The sequence below is a fragment of the Erpetoichthys calabaricus genome, chromosome 3 (assembly GCF_900747795.2).
Source record: "Erpetoichthys calabaricus chromosome 3, fErpCal1.3, whole genome shotgun sequence".
Taxonomy (NCBI): domain Eukaryota; kingdom Metazoa; phylum Chordata; class Cladistia; order Polypteriformes; family Polypteridae; genus Erpetoichthys; species Erpetoichthys calabaricus.
This window is the reverse complement of record NC_041396.2, coordinates 247,666,188-247,683,794: the sequence shown is the minus strand read 5'-3', so window position 1 is coordinate 247,683,794 and position 17,607 is coordinate 247,666,188. Positions and strand designations below refer to the sequence as shown.

Here is a 17,607-nt window from a genome sequence, read left to right as displayed (position 1 = left end):
GGCTGTCAGCTAAAGGGGCGAGCACAGCTGTGCAAGGAAGTTGTCACATTGTTGCTAAATTTCACATGTCCAGCAATTTTCAGTCTTGTAAATTGTCATGGTCTGGCAACGAGATCAGCAACTGCAGTCAGCAACATACACTACAGCCAGGGGTTGTGCAATTAGACATTAGCTTATATCGGATATGCAAGTAAGAATTTCACTGCAGTCTGTACACATGAAGTTCGCTGACGACACTGCTATCGTGGGCTGCATCAGGAGTGGGCAGGAGGAGGAGTATAGGAACCTCATTAAGGACTTTGTTAAATGGTGCGACTCAAACCACCTACACCTGAACACCAGCAAAACCAAGGAGCTGGTGGTGGATTTTAGGAGGACCAGGCCCCTCATGGACCCCGTGATCATCAGAGGTGACTGTGTGCAGAGGGTTTAAACCTATAAATACCTGGGAGTGCAGCTGGATGATAAATTGGACTGGACTGCCAATACTGATGCTCTGTGTAAGAAAGGACAGAGCCGACAATACTTCCTTAGAAGGCTGGTGTCCTTCAACATCTGCAATAAGATGCTGCAGATGTTCTATCAGACGGTTGTGGCGTGCACCCTCTTCTACGCGGTGGTGTGCTGGGGAGGCAACATTAAGAAGAAAGACACCTCACGCCTGGACAAACTGGTGAGGAAGGCAGGCTCTATTGTAGGCACGGTGCTAGACAGTTTGACATCCGTGGCAGAGCGACGGGCACTGAGCAGGCTCCTGTCAATAATGGAGAATCCACTGCATCACTAAACAGTGTCATCTCCAGACAGAGGAGCAGCTTCAGCGACAGACTGCTGTCACTGTCCTGCTCCACTGACAGACTGAGGAGATCGTTCCTCCCCCACACTATGTGACTCTTCAATTCCATCTGGGGGGATAAACGTTAAAATTATACAAAGTTATTGTCTGTCTGTATACCTGCATTGTTATTGGCATTGTTATCACTCTTTAATTTAATATTTTCTTTATCAGTATGCTGCTGCTGGAGTATGTGAATTTCCCCCTTGGGATTAATAAAGTATCTATCTATGACAAAAATGACTATGACTGTCATCTCAGGCTGTCCACCTACTCCAAAGTACTGACATGATCTTATTGATTACACATTTAGCTCTTCATTGTAACATGGATCTGTTTAAAAATGTTTACTATGCAAAGCATTTTGAGATGGCATACACTACAAACGGTTACCTAAAATAAATATTGACCAGTTGACTTCCAATTAAAATTTGCAGGTACCCGGTACACTTGTTTTATTACTTTTCATTTTCAATGTACCAAATATTTTATACCTAGTACAGCACTGTTATGCTTCAGCTAAGGTTTATTAACCAGCTCCTTCTTCTTCTTTCGGCTGCTCCCGTTAGGAGTCGCCACAGCGGATCATCTTCTTCCATATCTTTCTGTCCTCTGCATCTTGTTCTGTTACACTCATCACCTGCATGTCCTCTCTCACCACCTCCATAAACCTTCGCTTAGGCCTTCCTCTTTTTCTCTTGCCTGGCAGCTCTATCCTTAGCATCCTTCTCACAATATACTCAGCATCTCTCCTCTGCACATGTCCAAACCAACGCAATCTCGCCTCTCTGACTTTGTCTCCCAACCGTCCAACTTGAGCTGACCCTTTAATGTACTCATTTCTAATCCTGTAACCAGCTTAGATGTACAAAATGTTCTGTTCTATGGTTGATTTTGAACGACTATTTTTCATGTCTTTATGCAATTTCTGCTACATTTATTAATGTCTTAATGTCTTTTAAATGTTCCACCATTCCTTGTGTTTTCTGGGCTGAACTCCAGGAGGTGGGCCCACCATGACATCACTGCTGCTGGGTTCTCCCTCTGCCTTTACAGTATATTGAGGTCAGTGAAAGGATCTCAGCAGTGGATCACTGAGAGTTGTTGAAGTTCTTTATAATAAATATTCTGAACTTTTGGTCCTCTTTTTATAGATACTGTTTACTGGTGAATACCAAAGCAGGGGGTGGAAGACCAGTTGCTACCCCTCTGAGGTTGGTTACCAAAGATTTGCTGGCCAGTCACTCTGTAGGGCTCTCCAGGAGCTGGGGATGAGGGGACTGCACAATAAGAGAGCCATCAGAAACAACACTGATGCCGTTGAGAAAGCATCAAGATGGCTTGTGGATCAAAAGGAGTGATCCGTGGACCATATAAGCTTCCTTGACACAAATCGGGGGCTGTTAACCCCTGGCTGGGCTACCCTGGATGAGAGTGTATGATGTTGAAAGACCTGAAACACCTGATGACTCCAGGCTACTTCACTGATGATGTGTCTGGGTTGGACTGTAAGGGGTGAGTTAAATCAATGGAATTTCGTATTGGAACTTGTGAGCTGTGGTTTGTTTCTTTAGGCAAAAACTCCTTTTCCATATTTTAGGCCGTTTTCCATATTTGTTGTTTTTCTGTTTATTTTCACTTATTTGAAAAAAATAAAATCTTCAATTTATAAAGAATTTTGCTGAGAGTTGTCTGTACTAGCCAGAGGTTTGATCGTTCTTCTCTCTTAAACAGCATTTATTGTGCATTTTGGAGATTTAAATTATATTTCATACTTTTAAAGCCAGAATCCCTTTGGAGGACAATGCAGGCTGAAGCCCACCTGTGATGGTTGGGGCTGGTTTTCTGGGGTGAAGCCACACATGGGCAGAAGTGCTGGCATGCTTTGTGGGACTTTTAGGAGGCCTCTTGCCTATTTTCTCAATGTCTACTTAAGACACTTGCTCAGCCCAGGACAATAACACCCTGTAGAGCATGGTGAACTCTGGTCTGGTCATAAGGCTAATCAACAGCCTCACATTAAAATCACAATGATACTTACAACTGCATGAGTATACCTTTTATTGTGTTTGTTTGTTTTTATGTGATGTTTTACTTGGTGTAGAGATTATTAATTGTCTGCTGTTTGATTTCTTATCTAACACTGTGTTTTTCAGTCGGTTTTTTAATGATAGCACCACAAAGTCATACATTTTATTTTATGGCATTCCAAGTCAATTTTCTGTTTGATCTGCTTCCAACCCCACCAACATCAATGTTATCCGAGTTATAAATGTTATTATTTCTTTACTGACACTACATATACATCAATTAGAGCAAAGCATGAAGCAGACAAAACAGACTAATTGGTTTATCATTGTACTTTTTCAATGAGACATGTGGGCTTGATGCGATTCACAGGTCTTTTTAATATTAGTTGGAATACTGGAGACACACACTCTCATTTCTTCTACAAATGCTTGTTAGTTTTAAGGTTTAAAGCACAGAAAATTGGAACTCACATAGGTAGGATGGAGAAAACTGTAACGGAATTACCAGAGCCTTTTGACCATATGAGGATATTCATTCTTCATTTCTACCCAAAACTTGTTGAGGAGAACTTTGTTTCATTATGTCTCTGTATTATAAAAAAAAAATCTTGGAAGGCTTAGAAGAAGACGACACATGATTTTCTCTGAGACACTTTAACGTCCCTGCGAGACAAGGCAGTGAGACAAAACGACAGCTGCTGTACAGGCTTTTAAATGTTCGAAGCGCTGCGTGACATGCAGATCATGCAGCATGGCAGCAGCAGGGGGCAAAGCCCCCTAGTATTTCAAATAATTCCTCTTCTTCTGTTTGACTGAACTTAAAATAGCTTCATACCAATACAATAAATAAGTTACCATTCAGGTCATTGTATTTGGTATGCAAGTTTGGAAAACAGTACTTAATATTTTTTTTCCAGTACGTTAAAGATGCTCAAGTATATTGTCTCTTAATTCTCTGTTGCAGCAATGTGTAGTAACATCCACACTGACTTACTTCACCATGGCAGCCCACAAGTTTAATTTAACAAACTGAGTTTTCAATTTTTTTCAGTTGAAGATACTTTCAGCTTTTCTTTTCATGTTGGAATAAACCCGTAAATTCTTTATTTAAATTCATAAATTCCTTATTGCTTCTCAAGGGTTAAAAAAACAAGCTTTTGGGAGAAGCAGAAAATAAAGTTAAAAAATCCCCTCTCGCACAACACCATTGGCAAGCAGATTAATGATATGTCAGCAGACACAGAAGAAAGTGTGTAAGGGAAAGTGATATTTTTGGCAGTTTAAGTAGATGAATCTACTAATATGGGAAGGAAGGCCCAATTTTTAGTAATCATTTGCCACATTCATAATGCTAAAATAGTAAGATAATTTTTTGCTGTAAAGGACTTAAAAAGACAAGAGATATTCACTGCATTATGTTCGTACTTCGCAGTTAATGGTTTGAGCTGGAAATCACGTATGGGAGTTTGTACAGATGGGGCTCCATCAGTGGTTGCTTCAGTAAAAGGATTTGTATCTTTAGTGAAGAAAGTAAATGGTAATGTCACAATAATACATGGATTTTTTTCCACGTGAAGTGTTTGTTAGGAAAACACTCAGCAATAAACTAAAAACTGAACTAAACACAGTTGTAAAAAATCGTTAACAAGATTATAAACAGGTTTGTTGTCTGCCAAGCTACAGTAAGTGAAGAAGTGAGGGCAAACAATGTTAATGATCTTCATTATACAGAACTAAGATGGCTATCTAGAGGCAGGGCATTGTCACGAATGTTTGAACTGAAGGATGAGATATATAAGAGTCTCTGCTTTTGTATGAGGCTTCATATTTTTAGTATTTAGCTCAGCAACTATGTAGCTGGCCACTTGAGCTTAATCAGAAACTTTGACTACGTTAGAAAACCTCAGAGTCTATTTTCTATGGTCACTTAAAATTGATTGATGCATGTTTTAGGTCTGTTAGCAAATGACTATATTTTAAAGTGAAACCAATCTTTAATGTTCTTGTTATCATGGCTTTATGTGACAATTTATCACCACAAAAACACATTTTGGACTAGGAGTATCTTTATTTCCACAGCACCTAAATGCCAGGTATAAACAGTTGTCCAAATACAGTTTTTCTTCTTTGTAATCACAGAATTTTTGCTCAAAGTTGGGACAATTATTTCTCTTTCACTCACACTTCCATCTTTTGTCATTTTCACCACAATCATCTTGATATTTTCTTTTCCTATCCTATTTTCTTATCCTTCTTAGTTTTAAGGGTGTTACTCTTTTAATATATTATGACACACTACAGTTACATGTGGAAATCTAGAGACGCCCGTTTGAGGTCTGTCTGTGCCACACACAAACTTCTGTGAAAGGGGTGAGTGCAGGTTCTCCATTTGCACCTCAAGATAACTTCTTTGTGAAACCGATACCCACCAACGATGAAATAACAAATGGTGATGTTCTATCAGCACACTAGCAGATTAACTTTTTGAGCACGACTGGATGATGTGCATAGGAAAAACAAAAAAAGGGATCAGGAGCAAAAGCAAATCTGAAGCCAAAATGAGAGACGAGATTCAAGGGCAAGAGAACAAGCAAGATGTCGAAACCTAAAGTAACACGCAAGTAGAGTTTTCTACAAGGCCTTTTTAGTTTCCACAGATCAGATAAGAAAATGACTTCCTAGACGTCCTTTCATCCTATCACTCCGATTAAGCACAGGTCACAACTTCAGAGGCCATGCCCCTAGACATGTGGGGAAGTGGACCTAATGACAGGATTACAAAATGATGGCAAATTGAGGACTGAAATCTGAATCCAGGATGTTGCAAAAGAAAAAAATTCTGAGTCATTATGAACTTCATGAAAATATTAAAGGGAACAGATCTCAATAACCCCCAATACTAGTACAAAATTAAGTAATTAGCATGAAATCCAATCATGTCAGTTGAGCTTCATTTCAACTACAGTTTTACAAAATTGACATCATGATTCATTTTGCACAAGACTTTGAAACGCCTCACGCCTGGACAAGCTGGTGAGGAAGGCAGGCTCTATTGTAGGCATGGAGCTGGACAGTTTGACATCTGTGGCGGAGCGACGGGCACTAAGCAGGCTCCTGTCAATCATGGAGAATCCACTGTATCCACTGAACAGTTTCATCTCCAGACAGAGGAGCAGCTTTAGTGACAGATTGAGGAGATCATTCCTCCCCCAAACTATGCGACTCTTCAATTCCATCCGGGAGGGTAAACGTTAACACTATACAAGATTATTGACTATTATACCTGCCTTGCACTCTCCACCTTGCACTTTTTAACTTGCACTGCACATTTATTGCTCTTTAATTAATATTGTTTTTATCAGTATGCTGCTGCTGGAGAATGTGAATTTCCCCTTGGATACAGATAGATAGATAAATACTTTATCTATCTATCTATCAAACCATGAATCTCACTAAAATGTCTTCTTTGGGGTTTAAAAGTATGATAAATTGTAATATGTACAGAATTAACTACATAGCAAGCCATTACACAGCATAGTACAACTAACTAACTAATATTTGTACACATTGGTGTCCCATAAAAGCACAGTTGATGTTACACAGCTTCCATTCACGCGTGGGATGGCAGGGCATCAGGCTTAGTAGTGCAGCATGATCAGCTGGCCGCTTACAATGGCACCACAAGTGAGATTCAACTTTATCAAAAGGACTGTGTTGGACTCAACCACTGCTTTGCCACCTGACAGCACTGCACTGAACGCCACTGCCACCTTCACCAACTGCAGCTCTCATAATTGCCCAAACGACCATAACTGGAAAGAAGATCCTGCTTCTAGAAAGTTTTGCACTGCTGTAAGGAGCTAGAAGTGGATGATGGGCAAGATGAAGGGATAGCTGTACAAATGCACTGTTATAAGCAGTGGGGGATTTGGGGGTATCATTCTACTTAAAAGCCACGGTTTTGGAGAGGAATGATAACACCATTATTACTACACTCTAGTATGAGTTTTATTGAGTTGTTGACTTTACCATTGTGGTGTACACTTTCTAAAACCTTCAAGCAGTACGCTTACCACATGTAGCTTGGGCACAGACCTCAACACACATATACTTGTGGCTGCTTGCTCGATCCATACATTGATATTCTCCTAGTCAGCGGGCTTGGTGACAGTGCTTGGTCAACATTTCGTACAGTATCTAACAATCTCAGAGCAGAGAAAGTGAGACAGCCGATGGAGGAAGAGTTGGAGTGTTAGACCCATTAACCAAAAGCTGCAAAGAGACAGCAAGTATAACATTCAAGTGAGTGGGTCACCTACATGATCAACAGATACACAACAAATATTTTGCGTGTCTTCCTTACACTGATGGCCACTTGCATCATATTCATCCCTTCGGTCATCATTCTAGCACTCAAGTAACCAGCATCTACTCACTACATTGAATACATGGCGTCGCGTCCACACCTCCATGTAGTTAGAAACAATTCTGTGCATAGCACACTGCAAAAGCCCAGTGCTTATGAGCCACGAGAAGGGGAGTTTTTTGTCATGTGGTCCTCATGACAAGTTTAAGTATAAACCAGGCTTAACACAGTCTTTGGATACCAGTAGCATTCATACTGAAAAAACACTGGCTTGAAAAATGTACACAAGCCTCTGTAGCTCCCCAGGATTATGGTTGTAGCAATGCAGAGTGTCGTAACACCCCAATTGGGAACACAGTGGTCAACGTGTCATGTCAGTATCAGTAGTCTGTTGGAAATAACTTCAAAATCACATGAGTACTCATGACAATAATTTTTAACTTTCTGGGTAGGTCTGTGGGAGGAAACCGGAGCGCCTGGAGGAAACCCATGCAGACACGGGGAGAACATGCAAACTCCGCGCAGGGAAGAACCCGGGTCTTGGCGATTCTAAATTGTCCCTAGTGTGTGCTTGTTGTGTGGGTGTGTTTGTGTGTGTCCTGTGGTGGGTTGGCACCCTGCCCAGGATTGGTTCCTGCCTTGTGCCCTGTGTTGGCTAGGATTGGCTCCAGCAGACCCCCGTGACCCTGTGTTTGGATTCAGCGGGTTGGAAAATGGATGGATGGATGGATGGGTAGGTCTGGAAATTAACCCCAGAGTAGAATAAAAAATGGCAGACTCCTTTCAGTGTATATTTAAAACAGAGTAGTAAGGTGATTTGAAAGTCCTGGAGGAGGAGTACAGTAAGTAAGCAAGGAGGAGTGTACTTTCTAGGTATGTAACCACATAGTAGTCTAGAAAAAAAACCCATGGAAGGTCAGCCTTAGCAGGTTTTTGCTTTTGTTAATCAAAAACGTGTTCTGAAAATTTTCAAGTAAGGAAACCAGACGTTCTGTGGTAAGGCTGTTATACTCACTAGTCATGGCGATGGAGTAACGTGTTACATGTTATTTAGCAGATGCAGGTCATGCTGTACAATACTAACTCTATCAATCTAGAACACTTTTGAATTACTCCCTTTGCTCATCCTCCTTCCCCTCTATTATATATCATTTAGAGCTGATATATTTGAACTTAATCAGCTCCTTTATTTCCGGTTGTAGCAAATATAAGGGAACTATTACGGAAGACTTTAAAACTGAAGCAATGTTTTTTACCTGCAGGCTCAAAAATAGGTGGATTAATGTGCTAAGTTTCTATTTTTTTCCCCATGTACTGTATAAATATTCCAACTTTCTTATTGTTTAGCAATTCCCTATTAATCTGCGGTGGGTTGGCACCCTGCCCAGGATTGTTTCCTGCCTTGTGCCCTGTGTTGGCTGGGATTGGCTCCAGCAGACCCCCGTGACCCTGTGTTTGGATTCAGCGGGTTGGAAAATGGATGGATGGATGGAATTCCCTATTAATAAATCTGACCAAGATAAAATGGTACCACAATTAGGTTAGCCTTGCAGTTTTATGAATCCAGAAACATGAAATAAAATCTTGCAATTTACACATTTCCACCCTTACCGCCCCCCCCAAAACGGCCAGGTCTGTTTGGAGTTTCTGTGCACATCCCTAGAGACATGCCAGTTAGGTTAACTGGCCCCCTGTGTGTGTGGACCCTGCTATGGACTGGCATCCTGTGCAGTGCAGTTTCCTGCCTTGTGATCAGTGCTGCAATTGCTTGGCCCTTGCTCCTCCTCCTCACCTAGAATGTAATTAGTGGTAGACTGAATTAGGCCAACAAAAATGCTTTGGGAAAGTTACTTAAAATTATCAACAATGTACAACTGTGGGTTAGAGAATTCTAAGAAATGAATTCCCCAGTCACTTAGACTCTTAAAAGTAATGCTTCTAAACTGACACTTTACTAAGTTGTGCGGTTCCTAATAGAAGTATTGATTGACAAAGAACAATTTCATTCTCTAAAAGGTTCTTTGGACATGAAATTGGTACTTTCTGCTATGAAAAGCTTCCTAATATGTGAACAAAACAAATCTTTAATGTGTAGTAGACTGCCTAGCAGGAAAACCTAAACTAAGCCTGTGTTATTGTGTTCAGAAATAGTAATTTTACAAAGATTAACCCTTTGGTATTTCACGTGGTTATTTAGGGAACCTGTTACTCATCTAAATAAATAACAGCTCTTTCTTTTTTTAGAAAGTTCTTTATGGAACCAAAAGGGCTGAGGAACTACTTTGGCAACTTTATTTTTAGGAGTAAAGTAACCTCATCAAATCAATTGCACAATCATACTACATGAGTTACCTTTTTTTTTTTTTATTTAGTAAAGCGTTTTGTGCTGACCACAGATTGCTGCGTGTCACGAGCCAGGCCGATTTTAAAAGGGAGCACGAGAACCGAGCTGCTGATTTAACCCCATTGGGTTTGACGTCTCACCGGACCGGCTAACTCGTGCACGGTTTGATGCGGGAAATGAAAGAAATAATGATGTTAAAAAGTGTCACTGTTCTCTGGGCAAATTCTGCAGCTGTTGAGTTCAGAGCGATCATGTAGCTGGAACTGACGTTTCTCGACAGTCCCCGTAAAGCTCTGCGATCATTGGCAGGACACTGTGGTCGCATCCTTAATACTAGCCATCGAACAGGTTGAAATTCACTCCCTTCGCACAATTTTAGATCCATTTATTTCTCGACAGATCTTTGAGAATTTGTCACAGTTCAAGAAACAAACCTGATTGGGTCGCCGGCCCTCCAAAGGACACAGTCATTCTCAACAGGCATATTTATTTAACAGGTTGGCATATCTTCACTGGAATCATACCACATCTAATCACATTCCTGAATAACGTGTGGTTAAAAAAACTATTGTGTAATTGTATCATACATCAAAAAGTACGGCAGTCGCATTAAGAAATCCACCCATTTTCCAACCCGTTTATCCAGTTTAGGGCCGTGGAGTGCCAGCAACTATCCCGACAACACTGATTGCAAGGCAGGAACCCACTCTTCACGGGGCAGCTAGTGGCCAGTCTATAGGCTGAATTCAGATCGTATTCGCTCTGCAGCGCCAGTCCTGGCCCTGTCGGTGTGCCACAAAACCTGCCATACACTGCACAGATTCTGCACAAATCTACGTACAACATGTCAAGCCTGCCTTGGCAAGTAAACACCAGTTCATTGCCCTCCAGTCTGGTGTCGCGGAAGGAAAAAATCACAATTAATAAAGCTGACACTGTGTGTCCACGGGCTCATCGCATGTACCACAGACACATGGAAAACACCTATTAGTCAACAGCGTATTGCAGTTAAAGTCAAAAACAACAATTAGGAAACCTTTACAAAATACAAGGTATAATTTTGTCAACTGACGCGTCCACTTTGTTCTCCTAGGCAAGTGGTGCCTTTAGATACGATTGGTCCGTCTTAACGCATGGGCACAATTGGCACTGGCCGGGGGTCCCAGGAGTATTGGGGCGCACGATGTTTCTGATGCTTATGTATGTTTCTGTTTTGCAATCAAAACAGTGGCCCCAGCGCACTACTTTGCCCGGGGTGTTAAAAAGGCCCTGGAAAACGTCCAAAAATGTACACTACTCCACTTGGTCTGAAATTCCCAGTGTTCTTGAATCAATCAAATCAACTTTAACTTCATACAGTGCCTCTCTGGGTGAATGCCGTCACTAATCAGCTCTACTGAGACGAGTACGTGTAAACTGCTAAATTAGTCTAATAAAAGTTGAAGACTTTTCTACGCACTTCACCACCACCAGCCAGCCAGCAGCGACAGTTTAACTTATCGGTAAACTTGTCGATCGGACCCCCGAGCTGCATGGCACAATCCTGGCTGCGAGCATCGTTTACTGCCCCATCATTACACGATTTGTACCTTGGGCACCCCACGGTGTGATACTCACAGAAATGTAAAAATAAAATATAAATGTAATTAAAAAAAGCCTGGGACAAATGGATGGACCGACGGTATTCAGGATTTCTTAAATCAACTACCCTCTGTTCTAGACTCCTGCTGAAGCCCCCAGTGTTTATGACTTTACGCCGCGGTTTACGACTTCCTAACTGTTCAAAGACGTGAATCATCTCTACTGGATCTTTCAAGTGTACCAGGCTGGCATCACTTAGCTAACCGCGACTACCTCCAGTCTCGTCTTTCCGCTCCGGAATAGCCGATCGCTTCAGGCTAAAGTAGCGGACGACCGGCACCTCGTAACGAAGCCCACGTGTGCAGCTGCGGCACTCACCTCCTTCAGCAGAGAGTCCAGGACCTTGTCTTCACTTGCCGCCCTGGAGAGTACTCGACGCCCGGGTGTTCCCATGGTCGCAGTGCTCACTCGAGCGCGTTTCTGACTTAGGAAGTGAGAGACTCACCCCTGAGTCAAGGAGAAGGCAGGCAGTGGGACTGGTGAGTGTACGCCGCACCCAACACGGCGGCGCTGCAGCCCGGTGAGGGCGGGTGTTGCTGCGTCCATGGGGGGGAGGTAGGGGGGTTGTGGGAGGCGTAAGGGCGGGTGAAGACGTACAGACGTGAAACGGACTCGCTGGTAAAAAGCGAATGACCGGCAACTGGACTGGCGATCTTATGATAAGGACAACGGGGATTTAAGTGGTAATTGTGCGGCCACGATCAGTGACTCTGATACCAGCGATTGTATTTGTTTATTCATTGCAATATTCGCTGAAGTTCAAGTCGCCCTTTAAGCCCCTTAGTTAAACGCTTGTGACCCGCTGGCCAATCTGTTTACACAGAGTTGCGCCTCTAACAGAACACTTTGTCACACTGCTATAAAAACAGCGTAAAACAGGCCCTGTTCATGTTACACCAACATCAATTCAGGTTTTGCAAATACAGCTTGCAGGCTGAAACGAATAGGGGCTCTAAAAAATGAAACAATGGCAGATGACAGCGCAGAAGTTGAAAGTGACAACAAGTGTTAGAGAACCATCAGGAAGTTAGCGTTTGAAAACCGACAAGAACAAGAGCGCCTTAACTTTAGATCTGAATGCAGGGCTCGAAGGAGAGCACAGGGAGGGGGTTCAACAGCATGGTGAAGCTGTCTTTTGTTTTTATGGCAGATCGCACCTTTAACTCAGCCGTCTTTCTCCTCTCGTTAGCTTTTTTCAAGCTTTGTTGGCAAGCAGCAGGCTCCTGAGCACAACTACAAAAATGAAGAAAATCCACTATACTTGTGCCAGCAAAGGGTTTATAGGATCAGGGAAGTAATTTTATACACTGAAGGAATTGTTTGAAAACTTGTGTTTTCTTGCACTGTAGAAGAAGATACTGATTTAGTAATGTATCTCCTAAGTAAATGGGGACTGTGTAAGCTGAACATTGGATAAAAATGCTGAAAAATATCTCACAAGCCAAGTGTGCCTACTGCTAATCCCTCATTTACCTAACAAACACACCCAGGCCAACACTTCCTTAGGATTACATAAAACAAGATCTGAAGCTGAAATACAAATGTATTTCAAACTAAATAACCAGAAGTGAAAACTTCTTTTATAAAGAACTACCAACCAGACTAAAAAATTAGAAACATAGAGCACATGGAAAGCGGATATTCCAGAAATAATGAAGCAATTTCATCCCAGCATGCTTTGGTTCATATATGTTTGCAGACCCTGATGGCCCTGGTTCTGGCCCGGCATGTCCAGAAAATGATGTGTCAGTGACCTTCATACTAAAGGAGATATGGCAGGCACTTCATGATAAAGGCATTTAGGCTTGCTGGTATCTTACAAGGAAGTGTGTTAAAAGTGAGGATTAGGGCAAAGAGTAACAGAAATCATCAGTAAAAGTCAAATGTGGGTAAAGAGTGTGACCTTGACTGATGCAGCTGTGCTTTAGTTCAAATTACAAAGAAAACAGGCAAGCAGCACATAAACAGTTGACTTCATATTTCAGTGAAGGCTGTGAGCAGACAGTTTAATTGGTAGCAGTGGATGAAGAACTCTACAATGAACTTTAGAAAAAGTTCACAGAGAACAGGCCGTTCAGTCCAACAAAGCTCACCAATCCTATCCAACTAATTTCTCCAGAAGAACATCAAGTTGAGTTTGGACGGTCCTCACAATCCTTTTATCAAGTAATGAAGTGGACCATGCTGGGCAACAAAGCTTTCTAAAGGGTTTTCTCCCTGGTATTGATACACAATTTCAAGCAGAACTCAAATATAATTTCGGGTTGACTGCCTCATGTATTTTGGAGAAACATGAAATTAACGTTTATTGCATTTATCATGTTTAATCACATAATGATGCTGACATATTCCATTACTTAACCACGTTTGTCACTGACTGTACCAATACTATCAGAGAAGAAGTCCATGTGTGAATGCAGAAAATTAACCTTTAGTGACTTGCTACACTTCATGGTTTTGTGTGCTTGAAGCAAGCTGTCAACCAGCTGAGTGTAGTTTGGTGCTCTGTAGTTGTTAAGGAAATTCTCAACATTCTTAAATGACTTCCAAGTGATTTCCTCCAGCCCCACAAGCAGACCTCTGTACCGCTTGTCACTGATGATGTGTCTGATTTGTGGACTGACAACAAAGCTTTCCTTACTCTTAGAGGAAAAGTACGCAGAACTGTTAGCTGCGTGCTCGCAAGCAGGGTGGAGGGCCTCCATCTTCCCAGCAGAGGTAGGTTGCAGAGGCTTGACTGGAACATCCTCCCAGAGGTTCCTGAAGTCTGTTGGGATTACAAGTTTAAAGCTGAGGAAGGCCCTCAAAAATCTGGCAGAGGAGGCAGAAAAAGGGAGCTTCTGGTTCTGGCTCAGAAGAAAGGATAAAGCGGGGGGAAATCAAGGATTTTAAGAGCTGGCTGCTCCACCATCTTGAGATGTTCTGGAATTAAAGGAGCAAAACATCATGGAGTCAGCAGACACTGCAGTCAGCAAGATGGCACTGTTGGAGGTGCGTCAGGCAGGAATACCCAGCAGGTGGTCCCACCTGTGTTCTCATTTAGCATCAATTATTTTTGAAATTACCTGACTCAAATTTTGAAATCCTTCATCTTCCTTGTTCACCACTTTCACAACATTTTTCATCAATCCATATTTAATATGAGGAGAAAGAGGCCAAAATATCTTTGTTGGTCTGGCTAGTGGTTTATGTGCCATGTTTTCCTGTCTTGAAACCTAATGCTTATGCAGCAGCCAGTTCTTTTAAATGTAATGTGACTTTTTAGCATGGCTGCCCCCTTGAAGGAACAGTGCTTGAAACATCCGAACTGCAGTGTCCCTACTTTTAGATCATCAAAAACGGTTCAGTTGTAGTTACTGTGCTTTGTACATATACTTATATTATGAGAGGACAACAAGAAATAAATGATTGTAGGAAAACGGCAAGTGATAGGAAAATGTAAAGGCAATTTTTGTGATGAGCAGATGGAAATCCATAAGATAACACCCTTAATTGTTCATGAAGGAAAATATTTGATGTCCAGTAATTCATTCCATATGTCTGTGGTTCTCTGTGTGAAAAAACCTTTCTAACATATATGGAAAACTAACCCTTAACATGTTTCCATTTCTGTCCTCATGTTCTTGTTGAATTCAAAAACTTTAAAGTATCAGCCTGGATCTGCTGTAATTATTTTCACAATTTTAAAAACTTTAATCTTGTCCCCTCTTAATCTCTATTTGTTTAAACTGGTAAGTTGCAGTTCTTTAATCTTTCCTCATACCTTATATTTCTAATTCCTGGAATCAGCCTATTTGATCCACCATGGGCTTTTTCTAGCAAGGACTTAAGGTGAGACCTCACCAGTGCCTTATATAGCATACACATAACCTCCTTGGATTTGTACTCTGTACATAGTGCTGTATAATCTAACATTCTGTCATCCTTCATAATGGCTTCTGTATATTTTCTTAATGTAGATAGTAATGACTCAGCTATGACCCGCAGTTGCTTCTCATAAGGGGTACTTTTAAGTTTCAGACCTCCCATCATGGATTGGAATCTATCGTTTCTACTTCCTATGTACAATACCTTATATTTAATTACATTAAACTACATCTCTCATAAATATGTCCAAGCCTGTATTCTGTATAAGCCCCTTTGTACAGATTGTCTGCCATTCCAGCTACTTTGGCAAACTGAACTGAAGTGTTGCACCTCAGGATGAAAATTTGTAAAAGCTACAGTGAAGGCAATATACTACTGAGCAGTAGACATATGTGAATGCTTCACATTCATTTCTTCATTCAATTATTTTATTAATCTGCTCATTCCTACAGAGTGCCATAGGAGCCACTGCCTATCACAGCAGTACTGGTCACAAGGAAGTCACAGATCTTGGTGGCGGCAGCACTCCATCACATGCACACCCACACTCCCTGACACAAGATCATTTTAGAGTTTCTAGTCAATCCAAACTTCATGTTCTCCACAGATGAATGAATGAATGCACATACAGTACAAGCTTACAAGCCTTAGCATTTGGTTCCAACCGTGGGCACATTTTCTCGGCACAAAAGAGTTGCATGTATCTCGTGAGGAAACAAGTTCCATGCTAATATATACTTAAAGATTCTTTCAAATGATTTATATCTCGTATTGTGGAATTTCATTCCTTTATAGAGCATGTGCCTTCACCTAATGGTTTGATGAACATGTTCACCTTCTCCTCCTGGCATCAGACAGTTAAGCATTTTTGCAGGTCATTTTAGAACAATGTTTAAAAATATTTTCCCTTCTACTTGTCTGTGGTAGAATAATTGTATATCTCTTGCCAAATTCTAGATGTTCTTTGGTCTTACGCTGTAACATAAAGCAAATGTTCTGGTGACTCAGTGTACTGTTGTGTGATTTCTTGTTGTTGTTTCCACATTTTTGGCCAATTTGTGGATTACAGCATTTAGGAGCTGCCTCCTGTTCATTTGTCAGTATTTTTTTTTTTTTACACACAATAGTATCTCAAGTGTGATAAGCACAGACTGGATATCTTATTTAGTCAGTCAGTCAGTCATTCTCCAACCCGCTATATCCTAACACAGGGTCACAGGGGTTTGCTGGAGCCAATCCCAGCCAACACAGGGCGCAAGGCAGGAACAAATCCCGGGCTGGGTGCCAGCCCACCGTAGATATTGTATCTTATTTACCTAAACAGAAATTTCAGCCAGCAGTTTCTTAGAGATTGCCTAAAACACAAAGTGAAGCAAAGAGATAAAACTAAACATAACAGTATCATCTTCTTGTTACTCATAAGAAAAGGAAGTGGGTAAGCCTTACACAAGGTGAAGTATTTTTAAAAATAATATGATTGTAGGAATTTTGGTAACAGCCCAATAATTGAAATCGGACTCGTCACTATCAACTTCCAGACAGTGTTCAGAAGCCATTAAGAAGGCTAACAAAATGTTAGGTTATATAGCTTGGAATACAAGTCCAAGCTTTTTAACGTACTGGTGAAGCCTCATCTGAGGTACTGTGTGCAGTTTTGGTCAACACGCTACAAAAAATTCATTTGTGGGGTATAAAATGTACAATATTGCTGTCTAAAGTATCATTAACACTTATGTGTTTTTCTGCAAATGTGTGACACAAGTAATTGGCAGCACATTAGTAAAATGAGTTATATTTCACGGTTCTCATTCACACCACTGCAGAGGAGAGCAGTGGATTTTTTTAAAATGTGACATGCTATGTTTTTTCTTCATGAAGATGCACCAAAATCCACCATTATGCACATGAATTTCTTCTGTAGAAGAACTTGCCTCTAGCAGACACACTTTCCTGTTTCTTGATTTCTGTAGCAGAGGAAATGAATGCCCCAAGCTCCATTGAGGAGTATTGGTCCTGTAATTGCTGAAATTAATCTTATAATTGGCAAAGTGGGCATTGTACTACAAGAACAGAACAACACTAGCATCACAGCTCAGAAAGTATCTACACAGAAAATTAGTCTGATTTTAGCTGTGGCTCAAGTTTATTTTTTGTTTATTTATTGGTTTAATTATTTTTCAGATATGATTTGCCCTTTTTAATATTGTTGACTATGTTCATTATTTTGATTTATGTCAAATCATGTTATTTTTTTGTTTTGTTCTTTAAGAATTGGGCTTTTATACTCTCTTATGTTTCTTGCATTTTGTGGGTAAAACCCCCAAGAGGTGGGGCCATGCTGACATCATGACAGGTGGACCACCCTCAGCCTTTATATGTGAGATTGAGGAGCAGATCCTCCAGTGGTTCATTGTCATCCATAGAGTTCATACCACAGAAGCAATAATCCAAAATCCAGAAAATTATTATTCACTATTTTTGGATTTTTAATTCTAAAATTGGGATTTGGGACTTGTTTGCTTTT

At 41.0% G+C, this 17,607-nt stretch overlaps 2 protein-coding genes across 2 annotated transcripts in view; both read right to left on the bottom strand.

The window, feature by feature from the left end:
* Window positions 1-11,741, bottom strand: part of LOC114648740 (uncharacterized) — a 34,098-nt gene extending 22,357 nt beyond the window's left edge. Inside the window, exon 1 of the mRNA XM_028797949.2 lies at window positions 11,535-11,741. Coding sequence (XP_028653782.1) covers window positions 11,535-11,609 — 75 coding nt within the window. The 5' untranslated portion in view covers window positions 11,610-11,741. The remainder of the gene's footprint in view (window positions 1-11,534) is intronic.
* LOC114648745 (transmembrane 4 L6 family member 5-like) overlaps window positions 1-17,607 on the bottom strand; it is a 213,519-nt gene that overhangs the window by 172,477 nt on the left and 23,435 nt on the right. The window lies entirely within an intron of this gene.